The 14,767-nt window shown below is 40.6% G+C and overlaps 1 protein-coding gene across 1 annotated transcript in view; it reads left to right on the plus strand.

Annotated features, from left to right (window-relative positions):
- Cdh20 (cadherin 20) overlaps positions 1 to 12,950 on the plus strand; it is a 62,380-nt gene extending 49,430 nt beyond the window's left edge. The window contains exons 10-11 of the mRNA XM_050119767.1: positions 3,466 to 3,717; positions 11,930 to 12,950. Of these exons, the coding sequence (XP_049975724.1) occupies positions 3,466 to 3,717; positions 11,930 to 12,432 (755 nt within the window). The 3' untranslated portion in view covers positions 12,433 to 12,950. The remainder of the gene's footprint in view (positions 1 to 3,465; positions 3,718 to 11,929) is intronic.
- Positions 12,951 to 14,767: the final 1,817 nt, after the last annotated feature.

A 14,767-nucleotide genomic window follows, 5' to 3' on the forward strand; every position in this document is an offset into this window, starting at 1 on the left:
TACTGCTGAGGTAAAGCACTGCAATCCAAAACAGCTTGGTGAAGAAAGACTTTATTTCATCTACAACTCTCAGGTCAGTCCATTGCTGAGGAAAATTGGGGTAGGAACTCAAGACAAGAGCCTGGAAACCTGAACTGAAGAGGCAGGGAGGAACACTACTCACTGCTTGCTCTCCATGGCTTCCTGAGACTGCTTTCTTATAGCACCAGAGCCAGCAGTGGGTGGGGGGGGGGCACCGCCCACAGTGAGTTGGGCCTTCTCACATCAATTATCCTCAAGAAAATGCTCCATGGGTCAATCTGGTGGGAGAACTTTTCTCAATTAGTTTCCTCTTTCAAAATGACCCCAGCTTGTGTAAAGCAGACAGGAAACCAGCTAAGACACCATTAGCGCTAGGAAACTAAATGAGCAGTTATATGACACCATGGAAGGAGTCTGAGAATCCAGAGCTCGAGTACCAGCGTTGCTACTATCTAGGTTAGTGATGGAAGGAAATGCAATTAAACTAGGTTTTAATTCTTTCACTGTAAAGGGGTAGAATCATTCAGTAACACAACAAATTGTTACAAAGATTACACAAGACACTACATGAACTAAATACGAAAACTGGTACTTGAGTACAAACAAAAAAGAACCAACAAACAAATAAAACTGAAAAACAAAATCAAAACCTCGCTGGTATCATTAAAAAAAAACGAATCAAATAAACAGGAGAAAAGTAAATATGAATGAGCGAATACTGTATTAGAAAGGTCTGAGTTGCACCTGAAGGCTGTCCACCTCATCCAGCTGTGTCCCAGGCACCATGAATCTTGTGTTCTTTCAAATAAGGCTTCAAGGCAAGAGAACAGGGAAAGTCAGACACCAGCTCCAACCTGCTCATTTTTTGTCAACTAAGGTAATTATTTTGCTATGCCCAACTTAAAAAGAGTAGGAAAGAAGAGTTCTTTCTTACATTCAAGAAGAGAAAGAGAGGCCAGGTGGTGGTGGTACATGTCTTGAAATCCAAGCATTTAGGAGGCAGAAGCAGGCAGATCTCTGTGAGTTCAAGTTCCAGGACAGCCAAAGTTACACAGAGAAACACTATCTAAAACAAAACAAAACAAAAAAACCTAAAAAGAATAACCAACAACAACAAAAAACAAAATAAGAAGGGAAGGAGAAGCAGAAATATTGATGCTTACTGGCCATGTTTGCTTTAAGCTTTTAGAAATTTTGTGAAATTCTAGTCCATGTGAAACATACCCAGAAAATTTTCTGTTGACAATATTAGCTTTTTATTTTTTGTTTCAGAGTTATGTGGGGGTTTTTTTTTTGGTTTGTTTTTGTTTGTTTGTTTGGTTGGGGTTTTTTTTGTTTGTTTGTTTGTTTGTTTAGCAGGACCTCACTATATGGCCCTGGCTGGCTCAGAATGTTCTGCAGGCCTCATGACTTCAGCTCCCTGTCCCAGTTCCAGGATTACAGGCATGTGCCACCATATCCAGCTTGGTTTTGGCTTTATGAGTTACTTCTTATGCATCTTACCACATCTCTCAAATTATTCCTCTGATAAAATGATCACAACATTGCAAAACAACATATTTGCTTTATAACTCAAAGCTATTTCAGGTGACCTAAAAATATAAACTCAAAAATTCTTAAATCTAAAACTATATAATACTTGATAAGTATCAACATCAACACATCCTACCACACAGAGAGTTTGAGAAACACATCTAACCATTCGGCTAAGGAAGGATTATATTCTGTTATATCTTCTGTTTAGTCAGTGATAATGTGAAGTTCACATAGCTACAGGAGATGATTTTTTTTGTATTCTAATTACAAAGAAATAAGAAGAAATGTTCCAGATGGCAGATGGGAGAGAGATAGTTTTGTCAGCATACTACTTCTTTTTTTTATTTTATTATTATTATTGTTACAAATTTTCACCTCCTGCCCTCCTTCCATTTCTCTCTCCCTCCCCCATTTCCCCTCCCTCTCTAGTCCAAAGAGCAGTCAGGATTCCCTACCCTATGGTGAGTCCAAGAACCTCCCCCCTCCATCCAGGTCTAGGAAGGTGAGGATTCAAACAGACTAGGTTCCCACAAAGCCGGCATACTACTTCTTGCACATGCAAGACCTGAGTAAAGCTGCCTAGCACACCTGGAAAGGCCAGGGGTGGCAGTGCCTGTCTCAAAGCCTAACTCTGGTAGAGGGAAATGGGTGGATATGCAGAGCTCACTGGGCCAACCTATCCAACTGTAAAGGTCCATCCATGTTCAGAGAGAGACTCTGCCTCAAAACATAAAGTGGAGAGCAAGGAAAGCACACCACATGAACCTTTAGTTTCCTCACACATGTGAACATACATGTACACACAAACAATCTTATACATATACCCCCCCACACACAAAAGACAATGGGTTGCCTAAATGCCCTGAGTTAATTATTACACAATAAAAAATCTATTGAAACATCACGCTGTACCTCATAAAGGTATATGATTTTTCTCTTAGCTAAAATTTTTATTTTTTAAATAGAGACAAAAATCCTAAATTCTTACCTTTTAAATGGGAAGAAAAGTAACTATTTTCCCCAGGGTTGTATAGATGATTCAGCAGTTAAAAGCACCTGACGCACTTCCAGGTGACCCAAGTTTAATTTCCAGTACATACATGACAGCTCACAAGCATCTGTAAGTCTGGTTCTTGGGGATTCAACACCCTCTTCTGGTCTCTGCAGGTACCAGGCACACAGGTGGAATACAGAGAAGCACACAAGCAAAACAACCATACACATAACATAAATTAGAGTAGAAGTCACCAAATTCCTATCAACTGTCTAGACTCAGCCCACAGGCCAGGAGAAGTCACAGGTGTGTCATATACCCGGGGGGGGGGGGGCTCAAATGTGCAGTTAAAATGAGCAGGTTCCTCAGAAAGCTGTTGATGTCAACTGAGAGGCATAAAAGAAAATAGCAAAAGACGAATTCCAGTCAGAATAACAAAAATAAGCAATCTTGCACAGTTATGTGGGCGACTCAGCCTTCCTTTCATAGAGGCAGAAAGTGGCACAGGGCTTGGCAAGATGCTGAGTGGGGACAAACAGGGACCACAAATCATCAATGACTGTTCATTTCTGTCAAGCTTTCCAGGACACTTTTGTTAGATTTGAAGGCTGACAGTTCGCCCTGGGCACTTTGTGTCACAAAGGGTAAGACAGCCTCTCACTAAAGGGCTTCTCTCATAGGCCTCAGGGCTTTGCCTGAAAGCAAGTGAGAATCTTTATTTCCTAATCTAGGTGCTGAGGCACACCAACGCACCATGGCTACAGGTGCACACTCCTAACCTCTCTTCTTCCTCTGCCCTGCCTCCCTGCTTTCTTCAATCCAGGAGACTAACTCAATGGTTGGGCTTCCACTTCCTACTCCACGCTCATTTTTCTTGTTCTCATTTTTAATTGCCTAATGCCTTACTCCTTCAGATAACACCGCTCGGATTCTAACCAGGAGGTCCGGCTTCCGGCAGCAGGAACAGAGCGTCTTCTACCTGCCCATCCTCATAGCAGACAGCGGAGAGCCAGTACTCAGCAGTACCGGCACACTCACCATCCAAGTGTGCAGCTGCAACGATGAAGGCCACGTCATGTCCTGCAGTCCAGAGGCCTATATGCTCCCCGTCAGTTTGAGCCGGGGTGCCCTCATCGCCATCCTGGCCTGTGTCTTTGTCCTCTTAGGTGAGTTGCTGGCTCCTTGTTTGTGTGTGGGGAGGGGGGGGGAGTCCACATGCTTTTATCCATGAGTCAGTTAACCCCCTATAGCCGCTACTCGGCATTGGCCTTCTCCCAAGCTTACTTCAAGAGGTGGTAGAGCGAAGCGTGGAGAAAAGTACAGAAGTGAAGACTGTCCCTTCCCTCAAGGCCTCTTTGGCAAGGCTAGAGCACAAAGATTTATCAATTATTTATTGTAAGCCGTAATACCATACCAGATACTGAGATTAATGAGACAGAAACACCCTGACCTTCATAGTTTACCTCAGGGGATACAAGTTCATATTGACACAATAGAACCAAAATTATGTGGGAGAGGATATAATAATCACATTTTCACATACATTTCTGATAAGTAGCAGCTAAATCACAGAGATTGAACAAAAGGCCCAAAACCAAATGTCAGAAGCAGATCCAAGCCTGACTGCAGGCAGGCTATGCATGGGGCACCCTTCCTCGATGACACTCTTCTCCTGAATGTGAATGCCCAGATGTCAGAGGTAATTAAGAGTTAAATTCCTAGTGCTTTTTCCACAAGTGAAAAATATAAAACACTAGGAATTTAAATTAAAATAGACTTGAAGACATTCATGTATACCTTTTATCTCTAGCTTACCTAAACACCAAGTGACTGAATGAAATTCACTATAGAAAATGTCAGTCAGCATTGCACTGATTTTCTACGTAGGCCAGTGGAATATTCTCAAAAACATTTGAAAATATAACGTGGGTTTTGGTTGTATTTTGAGTGTTACATCTTATAAGAAAGGAACATAAATAACTCCCCCTCTCCCCGAGATAGTTGTTATGGCTCCTGGCTCTCGGCTGTACTAACAAGTAAAACCTACCTGCAATTCCTGAAGTGTCCGTCAGGTGGCACTAGAAGACCTTGAGTACCAAAAAAGAACCCGGAGTTTTTCCCCTTTTAAATAATCTCTTCCCAGGAGAAATTTCCAAGGTGCCTGGCCTTACTTCTTTCTATCTTTTAAAAATGCTTTAAGCTCATCCTGGCCCACAAAGAGTCATCATTACAGAAGTACTTAAAGAGACTGGCTCAGAGTGCTGTGCAAGAAACAATGTAATTTGTAAAGCAGGACCCATCTTTTAAATTGTACAGAGAAAGACATTTCCAGAAGTCAAAGTAAACATAAGTGTCATAAAATCCCTAGTCTCACACTTGTTTACTTCTACAGAGCACAACCCTGGTTAAACACAATTCACACAACTCCCAGGTTTACGATGCCATTGATTTGTGTGTCTCTCTGTGTGTGTGTAATGTCTGGTTGTGGGTCTTGCATTTGTTCCCATCTGCTGCAAGAGGAAGCTTCTTTGATGATGGCTGAGCAAAGTACTGGTCTGTGAGTATAGGAAAGTATCGTGAGGAGTCATTTTACTGTTGCATTCTTTCACTAGAACAGTAGTATTTGGTCTCACCCTAGGCGTCTGGGCAATCTAGTCTCGGGTTCTGTTCAATCAAGCAGTGTCAGGTATGGAGAGTCATCTCACGGAGTGGATCTTAAATCAATTAACATTAGTTGGTTATTTCCACAAGCTCTGTGTCACCATCGCACTAGCATATCTTGAAGAAAGGGCATTATTGAAGATGGGAGGGTTTCTAGCTGGGTTGATGTTTACTTTTCTCCTTTGGTAGCATGCAGAGTACCAACCCGTACCACACTAGCTCTACTTCTCCAAGTTCAATGAGCTGTGTATGGTTGTCTTCAGCAAAGGGGTCTTGCCATCTCTTTGTGGAGTGTTTGGGGATTCCTATGGGACCCATTAGATGCAACCCATTTCCAGTACTGGAAACTTCATTTGGTGACAAGGGACAATTAAGGCTCTGCTTCCTTGATTATTTGGCAATATTGTTTTCATCACCTTCGTTTACGTATATGTTTTATGAAGTTTCAACTGTATTAGATTTCTGTATTACTCCTCAATTGGTCCTTAATTTTAGCTGTCTTGTCCCATAATCCTTCCCTATCCCCTTCTCTTATCTCCTTTCCTGATTCTCCCATTCCATTCTGCCCTGCCCCCATATCCATCCATAATTATCTAATATATTCTCCTTTTCTAGTTTCTTATTCTATACTTGACATCTGTGTTTCTATAGACTGTAACTTGTTTTTACTGACTTAACAACTAATATTCCATATAAGTGAATACATACCATATTTGTCTTTCTGAATCTGGGTTACCTCATTCAGAATATTTTTTCCTAGTTCCATTTGCTAACTTGCAAATTTCATTTGTTTAATGAGTAATACTCCATTGTGAAATGTACCATATTTTCTTTATCCATTTCTCTATTGAAGGATTTCTTGGTTGTTTTCAGTTTCTGGCTGTTTTGAGTATAGCACCAATAAACATGGTTGGGCAAGTGTCCCTGTGGTAGGATGAATCCTTTTGGTATATGCCCAAAAGTGGTATATTCCCACCTCCCTTAGGAACACACTGATTTCCATAGTGGCTCTACAAGTTTGCACTCCCAACAGCAATGGATAAGTGTTCTTCTTACTCAACATCCTTGCCTGCATGTTTTATTGATCTCAGCCATTCTGACGGTTGTAAGAGGAAAATACAAAGCAGTTTTGATTTGCAAATTTCCCTAATGACTAAAGATGTTGAACATTTCTTTGTTTTTCAGCCATTTGAGTTTCCTTTTGTACCCCAATTTTCATTGGGATATTTACTTTCTTGTTATCTACTTTTTAAAAGTTCTTTATATATTTTGGATATTAATCCTGTATTAAACATATAGTTGGTAAAATTCTTTTCCCATTCTTGTCACTTTATTTGAATGACCTGCCCTTTGCCTTACATGCCTTTTCAGTTTCATGAGTCCTATTTATTATTTGTTGATCTGAGTGCCTGCACTACTGATGTTATGTTCAGAAAGTTGTCTCCTCTGCCAATGCATTCAAGGCTATCTCCAACTTTCTATCAGGTTTAGTGTGTCTGGTTTTATTTTGAGGTCTTTGATTCACTTGAACTTCAGTAGTAAGAAGCTATTAGGATTACTGTACATGCAGCCATGTAGTTTGCCCAGCTCCATTCAGTGAAAATGTTTTTTTTTTTTTTCCATCGTATAGTTCTAGTTTCTCTACCAAAAATCAGTGTACACAGGTGTCTTCACCTGGGTCCGTATGGGTTTTCAATTCAATCCCATTGACCAACTGTGTGCTTTTGTGTCAGTACCATGCAACTTTTAATTACTATAGCACTGTAGTACAGGGAGGAGTGGTCTGCTTGTCGTCCTGTCTGGCTAGCTTACACCCAAAATAATCACACAGAAATTGTATTAATTAAATTACTGCTTGGCCCATTAGTTCTAGCCTCTTATTGGCTAACTCTCACATCTTGATTCAACCCATTTCTAATTGTCACCATGAGGTCGTGGCTAACTGGGAGAAATTCAGCATGTCTGACCTGGCAGCTCCATGGCGGCTCAGTCTCTGCCCTTCTTCCCAGCACTCAGTTCTATCTACTCTACCTACATAAGTTCTGCCCTATCAAAAAGCCAAGGCAGTTTATTTATTCAATCAATGAAAGCAACACAGACAGAAGAACTTCCTACACAATGGAATGGTGATACCTCTAACAGATCTTTGATTATTCAGGACTATTTTCGCTATCTTGGGTTTTGTGTTCCCATATAAAGCTGAAGACTGTCATTTCAAGATTTGTGAAGAATTGTATAGGTATTTTAACGGGATTGTATGGAATCTGTAGATTGCTTTTGGTAGGATAACATTTTTACTATGTTAATCCTATCAATCGATGAACATGGGAGATCTTTGCATCTTCTGAAGACTTCGTCAATTTCTTTCTTCAATAACTTGAAGACTTTTATCATACAAATCTTTCACTAGCTTGGTTAGAGTTACTCCAAGATATTCTGTATTATCTGAGGCTGATGTGAAGGGTGTTGTTTCACTGACTTCTTTCTCAGTCTATTTGTCATTTGTGTATAGAAAGGCTATTGATTTTTGTGAGTTAATTCTGTTTCCAGCTACTCTGCTGAAAGTGTTTATCGGCTGTATGAGTTTCCCAGTGGAATTTTTAGGGTCACTTATGTATACTATCAAATAACTTGCAAAGATATTTGACTTATTCCTAATTCATGTACTCGTGATCTTCTTTGGTTGTCTTATTGCTGAAACTAAAACTTTAAGTACCATATATTGAAAATGTATGAAAAGAGTGGACAACATTGTCTTGTTCCTGATTTTAGTGGAATTTCTTTGAGTTCTTCTCCATTGTTTTTATGTGAGCTATGGGATAGCTGTAAACTGCCTTCATTATGTTGATGTATGTCCCTTATATTTCTAACTTTTCTAGGACTTTTTGTCATGAGGAGGTGTTGGATTTTGTCACAGGTTTTTTCGTACATCTAATGAGATGATCTTGTGGTTTTTGTATTTCAGTTTGTTTATACAGTGGATTGTATTAATTGATTTATGTATAATGAACTATCTCTGAATCTATGAATGACACCAATTTGATTACAATAGATGGTGGTTTTGATGTGTTTTAATTCAGGATGCTAATATTATATTGAGAATGTTTTGCATCTATGTTCCCAAGGTAAGTTGATCTGTGATTTTTTTGATTGGAATTTATGTGGTTTAAGTATCAGGACCACTGTGGCTTTGTAAAACAAGTTGGAAAATGATTCTTCTGTGTCTGCTTTGTGCAATAAATTGAGAAGTATTGGTCTTAGCTCTTTTTAAGTATGGTAGAATTCTACACTAAACCCCCCTAGCCTTAGGCATCTGTTGTTTTAGAGAATTTTAATTACTGCTTTTATTTCACTAAGGAATGTAAGTCTTTTTAAAATGTTTATCTGACTTCAAGTTAAATTGGTAAGTGTTATCTATTGAGAAAATTATCCATTTCTTTAAGATTTTCCAGTTTGTTGGAGTACAGGTTTTTAAATTATGTCCGTATGATTCTCTGGATTTACTTGGTGTGTTATGTTCCTCATTTCATCTCTAGTTTTGTTAATTTAGATCTTCTCTAACTGCCCTTTAGTTAGTCTGGATAAGGACTGGTCAATCTTATTTTCTAAAAGAACCAACTCTGTTTCATTGATTTTGTTTGTGAGGTTTTTTTTCTTTTGGTGGAGTTTTTTTTTTTTTTTCTATCAGCCCTGAGTTTGATTATTTTATGACCTCTACTCCTTTGGGGTGTATTTGGGTGTAGTTTCATCTTTTCATTTCAGAACTCTCAAGAGTGTTGTTAAAGTCACTAATATGAGATCTCTTCATTTTTTGTTTTTATTTTATGTAGGCACTTAGTATTATGATCTTGCCTCTTATAATCACCTTCCTTGTGTCCCATAGTTTGGATATGTTGTGTTTCATTTTCATTCAATTATAGAAAATCTTTCATTTCTTTCTTGATTTCTATCTTAGCCCCATTATTGTGTTTTTGCACTGAGGTCTAGGCATCTGAGTTTGGTATGATTGTAATTCTGGGTGCTGATATCTGGTCTTGTCTTTTCAGGGTGAGTGTTTTGTCCCTTGGTTTTTGTTGCTCTGTTTTTTAGGGGGTTGTGTTGGTTGTATGTTGCCTGATAGGAAATTCTTCTGGGATCCTGCCATACGTGCCGCTGGGATTTCAGGTAAATGTGTTTCTAGGTATTGGGAGCTGACACTTGGGAATGGAGATGGTCTAGAAAGTTGAACCTGAGGAATTCACAGGTGGGAGGTTAGCAGGTTGTTCCACTAGGATTTGTTTAGTTCTGAGTCAGGGCAGAGAGTGAGTAGAGGCCCCAAGGGTAATCTGCTACAGAGCTGGGGCTGAGACTAGAAAATTGGATTTGGAGGAGAAGAGGGAGACTGAAGATCTGAAGCTTGCCTACCTTCTTAGATGGCCTAATTGCTTCCCTGGCAGGTTTGCCTGGAGCATTCCCAGGAAAAAGACTGCTTGAGTTGGAGGCTGGGATAAAACAAGAGCGGGGGAGGAAAAGGCCTGTGTGACCCACTGGAGATGGGGAAAGGAAAGAAGAGAGGCCACAGCTGGTGGTCTGCTAAGTTCTGGGGGTGATATTGGAGAAACTAGGTGATTAGATTTGGAGGAAAGGTGGAAGAGGTAAAATCCAAAGTTGGCTTAGGCTTCCCTGGCTGGAATTATTATTATTTTTTAAAGACGATATTGCCCATACTGGCCTCAAACTCCCCAACTCCTATGCTATGTGATCCTCCAGGCCCAGAAAACCTAGTAACTGGAAACACACACGCACACACACACACAAAATGCCTGGCCACTTAAAAACGTTTTCCATTTTCTTTCCTAGCAGCATCTAAAGTACCTACTACTGCTAGCACATGACATGAGTGCCTTCTTTACAGCATTTCTAGCAGGATTCCGCAGCCTTGCCTCTACTTTATTAGCAACAGTTGTGACCCAAAGACAGCTTTCATCATTACCTAGTTTATATTAACAGTAATCTCATTAACACAGCTACTCTGTAAGGACAAGTTCATGTTAGAATTGTTATAATCAATGTTATTTCTTTGTCATTTAGCAGAGCCTTTTTAAATATCAGTGTTCGCTGTACCTCACAGATATGAATGTCACTTAGAAACCCATTTTTCCTATGCTATTTTAAATACAAATCATGCTCCAGTCTTTCACACTAAGTTCAAACCTCCCACCCAGTCCCTTAGAGTCCTATTAGTCACTTTTCCTGAAATCCTGCAGCTCTTGTCCAAGCCTCATAGTTTTACACATACAGACAATATGCAAGAGTATGTCATTCATTATTTTGTGAATATGCATTTTGTCACCAATTAATTCCAGTCATAGAAATATTAGGTGCTAACATCACTAAATGCAATTTGTATTCAGCAAACATTTTAGATCTGTTGTTGTGAGCTTTCTTAGTCAGTAACCTTGTAGCGCACAGACGACAACACAGCACCATAGCCACCCTCTAAGGAACTGCGGTTTATTCTGCAGTGCTGTCAAACTGCCACTGTTCACCGGCTGCAACAAAGCACACCAGGAGAAAATCAATAGCAGTGCTAGAGCCCAAGCCGCAACACTCTTCCTGGAAAATGCTTCCAGCTACAGCGATAAACAGTTCACTGGGATTGTCTCTCTCTCTCTCCTTTAAACCCCAATGAGCACACCTAGGGAAAAATGCATTTGTTGGGATAAAATTTTATCCGAACCTTCATCAGCACATCCAACAGTGAGGCACTTCTCTGGTAACACATTGAACTACATAAAACATCTCTGCCCATTCCTTCTCTTCCATGAAAACCACTGGTTCCAGAAAGTCACAAATACCCCTCTAATTAAAGGTCTTTTTGAGGAATTGAGGTTATTGGACTTAAAGGGTTATTCAAGCTTTTAAAAATCGTTTCATTATTTTTTTTTAGAATTTCATACACTATATCCTAATCATGTATATTCACCCCTAAATTCCTCCTAGGTCTACCCATATTCCCACCGCATCCCCAACTTTGTGTCCTTTTTAAAAATAAATAAATAAATAAATAAATAAATAAATAAATACCCAACTACTCCACTTTGTGTCATCCAGATATTCTAGTGCAGAGCTTTCTCTGGATCAAGGCTGACCTACCAGGAGCCAAACTCCTGAAGAAAACACCAAAGCTCCTCAGTTAGGTTTGGAGTCCGATAAACCCCTACCCACAATGCTGTTAGTTTTTGAATGAGGCATAAAAAGACAATTATTTTTGCTGACACCTACCATAAGTGTCTACCTTCATTATTTCTCAGTATATGGTTGTAGTTATAGTGGAATCCTGTTAAGATGCTAAAGCAAGAAAGCAGAATGTCTACACCCTCCAATCTCACCTACACGAGATTTTTAGGTTATAGTAAATGTATACTAAACTCATTATTCTATAAGGAGGTTGCATATCTTCTATATGCTTTGTGGCATCTTAGTGGGATTTCATACTGGTTGGTTCTGTGTCTACACAGAGTTTCAAAGCAACAGGCTTCTATGAAGCTGTGCTGTGTTTTACGAATCAGCTGAAGAAACAGAAAGCCTCATTTGCCCAGGAGCTCCTAATATAACAATGCAGGAGGGGGAGTCAGGCTGAGCTGGTTAAGTAACTGGGGTTTGAAACGCCCAGAGCTCGCCCTGGCCGCCACTGTCCCCGGGGACTGACCCGTGCCTTTCTCTGTGTGCCGCCAGTGCTGGTACTGCTCATCCTGTCCATGAGGCGGCACCGGAAGCAGCCCTACATCATCGACGACGACGAGAACATCCACGAGAACATCGTGCGCTATGACGACGAGGGCGGCGGCGAGGAGGACACGGAGGCCTTCGACATCGCGGCCATGTGGAACCCGCGCGAGGCGCAGGCGGGCGCCCCGAAGGCGCGGCAGGACATGCTCCCCGAGATCGAGAGCCTCTCCCGCTACGTGCCTCAGACGTGCGCCATCAGCAGCACGGTGCACAGCTACGTGCTGGCCAAGCTCTACGAGGCCGACATGGACCTGTGGGCGCCGCCCTTCGACTCGCTGCAGACCTACATGTTCGAGGGGGAAGGCTCTGTGGCCGGCTCGCTCAGCTCCCTGCAGTCAGCCACCTCGGACTCGGAGCAGAGCTTTGACTTCCTCACAGACTGGGGGCCCCGCTTCCGGAAACTCGCGGAACTCTACGGGGCGTCGGAGGGGTCCGCGCCCGTGTGGTGACGGAAGCCCGGAGGTCGAGGCGCATCCAAACCCAGACGTTCTCAAAGGTCGCTTCTCTGCACGAGGTGTGGCCGCCACAGGAGCAATATTGTGCTGGTCAGTGAGGATGGGAGTGAGTGGACCTAGCAGAGCTCTCTCTGGATCAGCTTTACTTGGTTAGACTAAGTTAAATAATCAGAAGAAAACCCAGGAAGAAGAGGGCAGAATCTCCAGTCACCGTTTTTAGACGTTTTATTTATTTTTACCCCACACTGTATTCAAAGACTTGAAGTATTATGAACAAAAGCTTGGCTTTTTTTAACTATTCACCAAGGCCTTTGACATTTTGCCACCACGAAAAGTACCCATTTTATCATTGTTCTCCATTTCAGATTGTTTTTCCAGATCATCAGATATGCAGAAATCAACACGCACGCATACACACACACCACTGAAAAAATTATTCCTCAGTAAAATTGTTCTAAGATGGATGGTATTTCATTTAACCTTTTTGAGACAAGGTTAAGATTGACTGGGCCTTGCATGAGGGAGGGGTGGGAAGGGTGGGAGAAGGAAGAGACATTGACTTGTGCTCAAGTTTAATAGCTGAACGAAGGGTTGGCATTACAGCTAATCAAGCATCAGTGAGTCAGACTGCACTGTTCTCCTCTCAGCTTGTTATGCCCTTGCAAAAGTCGGAAGGAAACCGGAAAAGCTGCCTCTTTTGCACTGTAGATGTCTCTTCCATGTGCCAAATGTGGAGATTAGAAGCAACCAACGAAAGCCAAATATAAAGAAGTATCTGATAAAAGCATGGGTTAGAAGGCTTTCCTAATCTGTGTAAAGTCAATCCAAGGGATGTTTACATACTGTAGATAACCTACTTGAACAAACCAGTATTATAGAAAAGAAATGGATGTAAGAGAATTACATGTAAAAGTTTTGTATATTTGTTAATAATTTTGTTAATAAATATGATGTACTACATCTCAGTACCTTAGCACTTCTTTTAATAAAAGCTAAATAAATAGAAGGAAGGTGACCTTCATATTTATTTCATTGTTGAGCTAGATGATCATGGTTTACCTCAGGTTGGAACTGCTTTGTAACACAGAAACCGTGTCAGAGAAACATGAGGCTGTGAATTCTGTGTTGATAGCTGGCCATGTTAATAATATGATTCAATAGCTGATTTTTTAAGATTTTTATTTATTATATATACAGGGTTCTTCCTGCATGTATCCTACAGTACAGAAAAGGACACCAGATCTTATTACAGATGGTTGTGAGCCGCCATGTGGTTGCTGGGAATTGAGCTCAGGACCTCTGGAAGAGCAAACAGTGCTCTTTACCTCTGAGCCATCTCTCCAGCCCCCAATAGCTAATGTTTTAGTGACAACTTCATTCTTTAAAAAGGGCAAAGGACCATTTAATACTAATGGCACAATCATGAATTTGGCATGTATTTTTAATTTTGGGAGAGGGCATACAACAACAAAGAGGCAAGATATTGTGTCATTTTCAATTTTATTTCAATGACAAGTCAAATACAAATCAGTTTATCCACTGAAGAAGAGCTCATTATTGGAGGGACAAATTTTATTCAACTTCATTCCCTATAGTAGTTAAAATAAGTAGCATATATTATATACCCAACTTTATCCTTTATATGCATTAGACGTTGAACAAGTGCTTAGTTAACAGACTTGGGAAAGATCTCGCTTTGACATCATATTACTGAAGAATTACTACATAGTTATCAGTAAAACTGTGAACAAAATAATCTTCTGATAATCTAAATTATAGCAGTGGCTGTCAGATTTTACCATGTATCAGAATCAAATGGAGGACCCATTGAACTATCTCACCCACAGAATTTCTGATGCAGTAATGCATCAGATGGAAGCAACTTGCCGTTATAACAAGTTACTAGGTAATACTGATGTGGCTGGTGCAGGGACCACATTTTGGGAATAACCAACACACTGCTCTGTTTCTTACCCTATCTCTCCTTCCCCTTCCCTTCTTTTTTACATCCCACTTTCTATTCTCTCTCTCTCTGGAAGATTGTATCATCATCCCACACGAACCCTACTCTATCACCACAGTGCTGTTATTAATCTCTTCTAATAAAAAATCATTTTTGCAAATGTACAAGAATAGTGATCAAAGACTTCAGAAGGCAGATGAGAGTCTTGCAGCCAGTGGGATGTAATTCTGTGCACATCACAAGCTGTACTAGCAGCTCAAGTCTCATCTGCATCTTTTTGTAGATAAACTTTTACTGCCCATGAAAGGCAAGCCTCCTTGAGGGTGAAGCACAACATAAAAATACAGTTAACAATGCAAGAGAATA

This window comes from Alexandromys fortis, unplaced genomic scaffold (genome assembly GCF_014885135.2).
Source record: "Alexandromys fortis isolate MF-2015 unplaced genomic scaffold, M_Fortis_MF-2015_v1.1 scaffold_96, whole genome shotgun sequence".
Taxonomy (NCBI): Eukaryota; Metazoa; Chordata; class Mammalia; order Rodentia; family Cricetidae; genus Alexandromys; species Alexandromys fortis.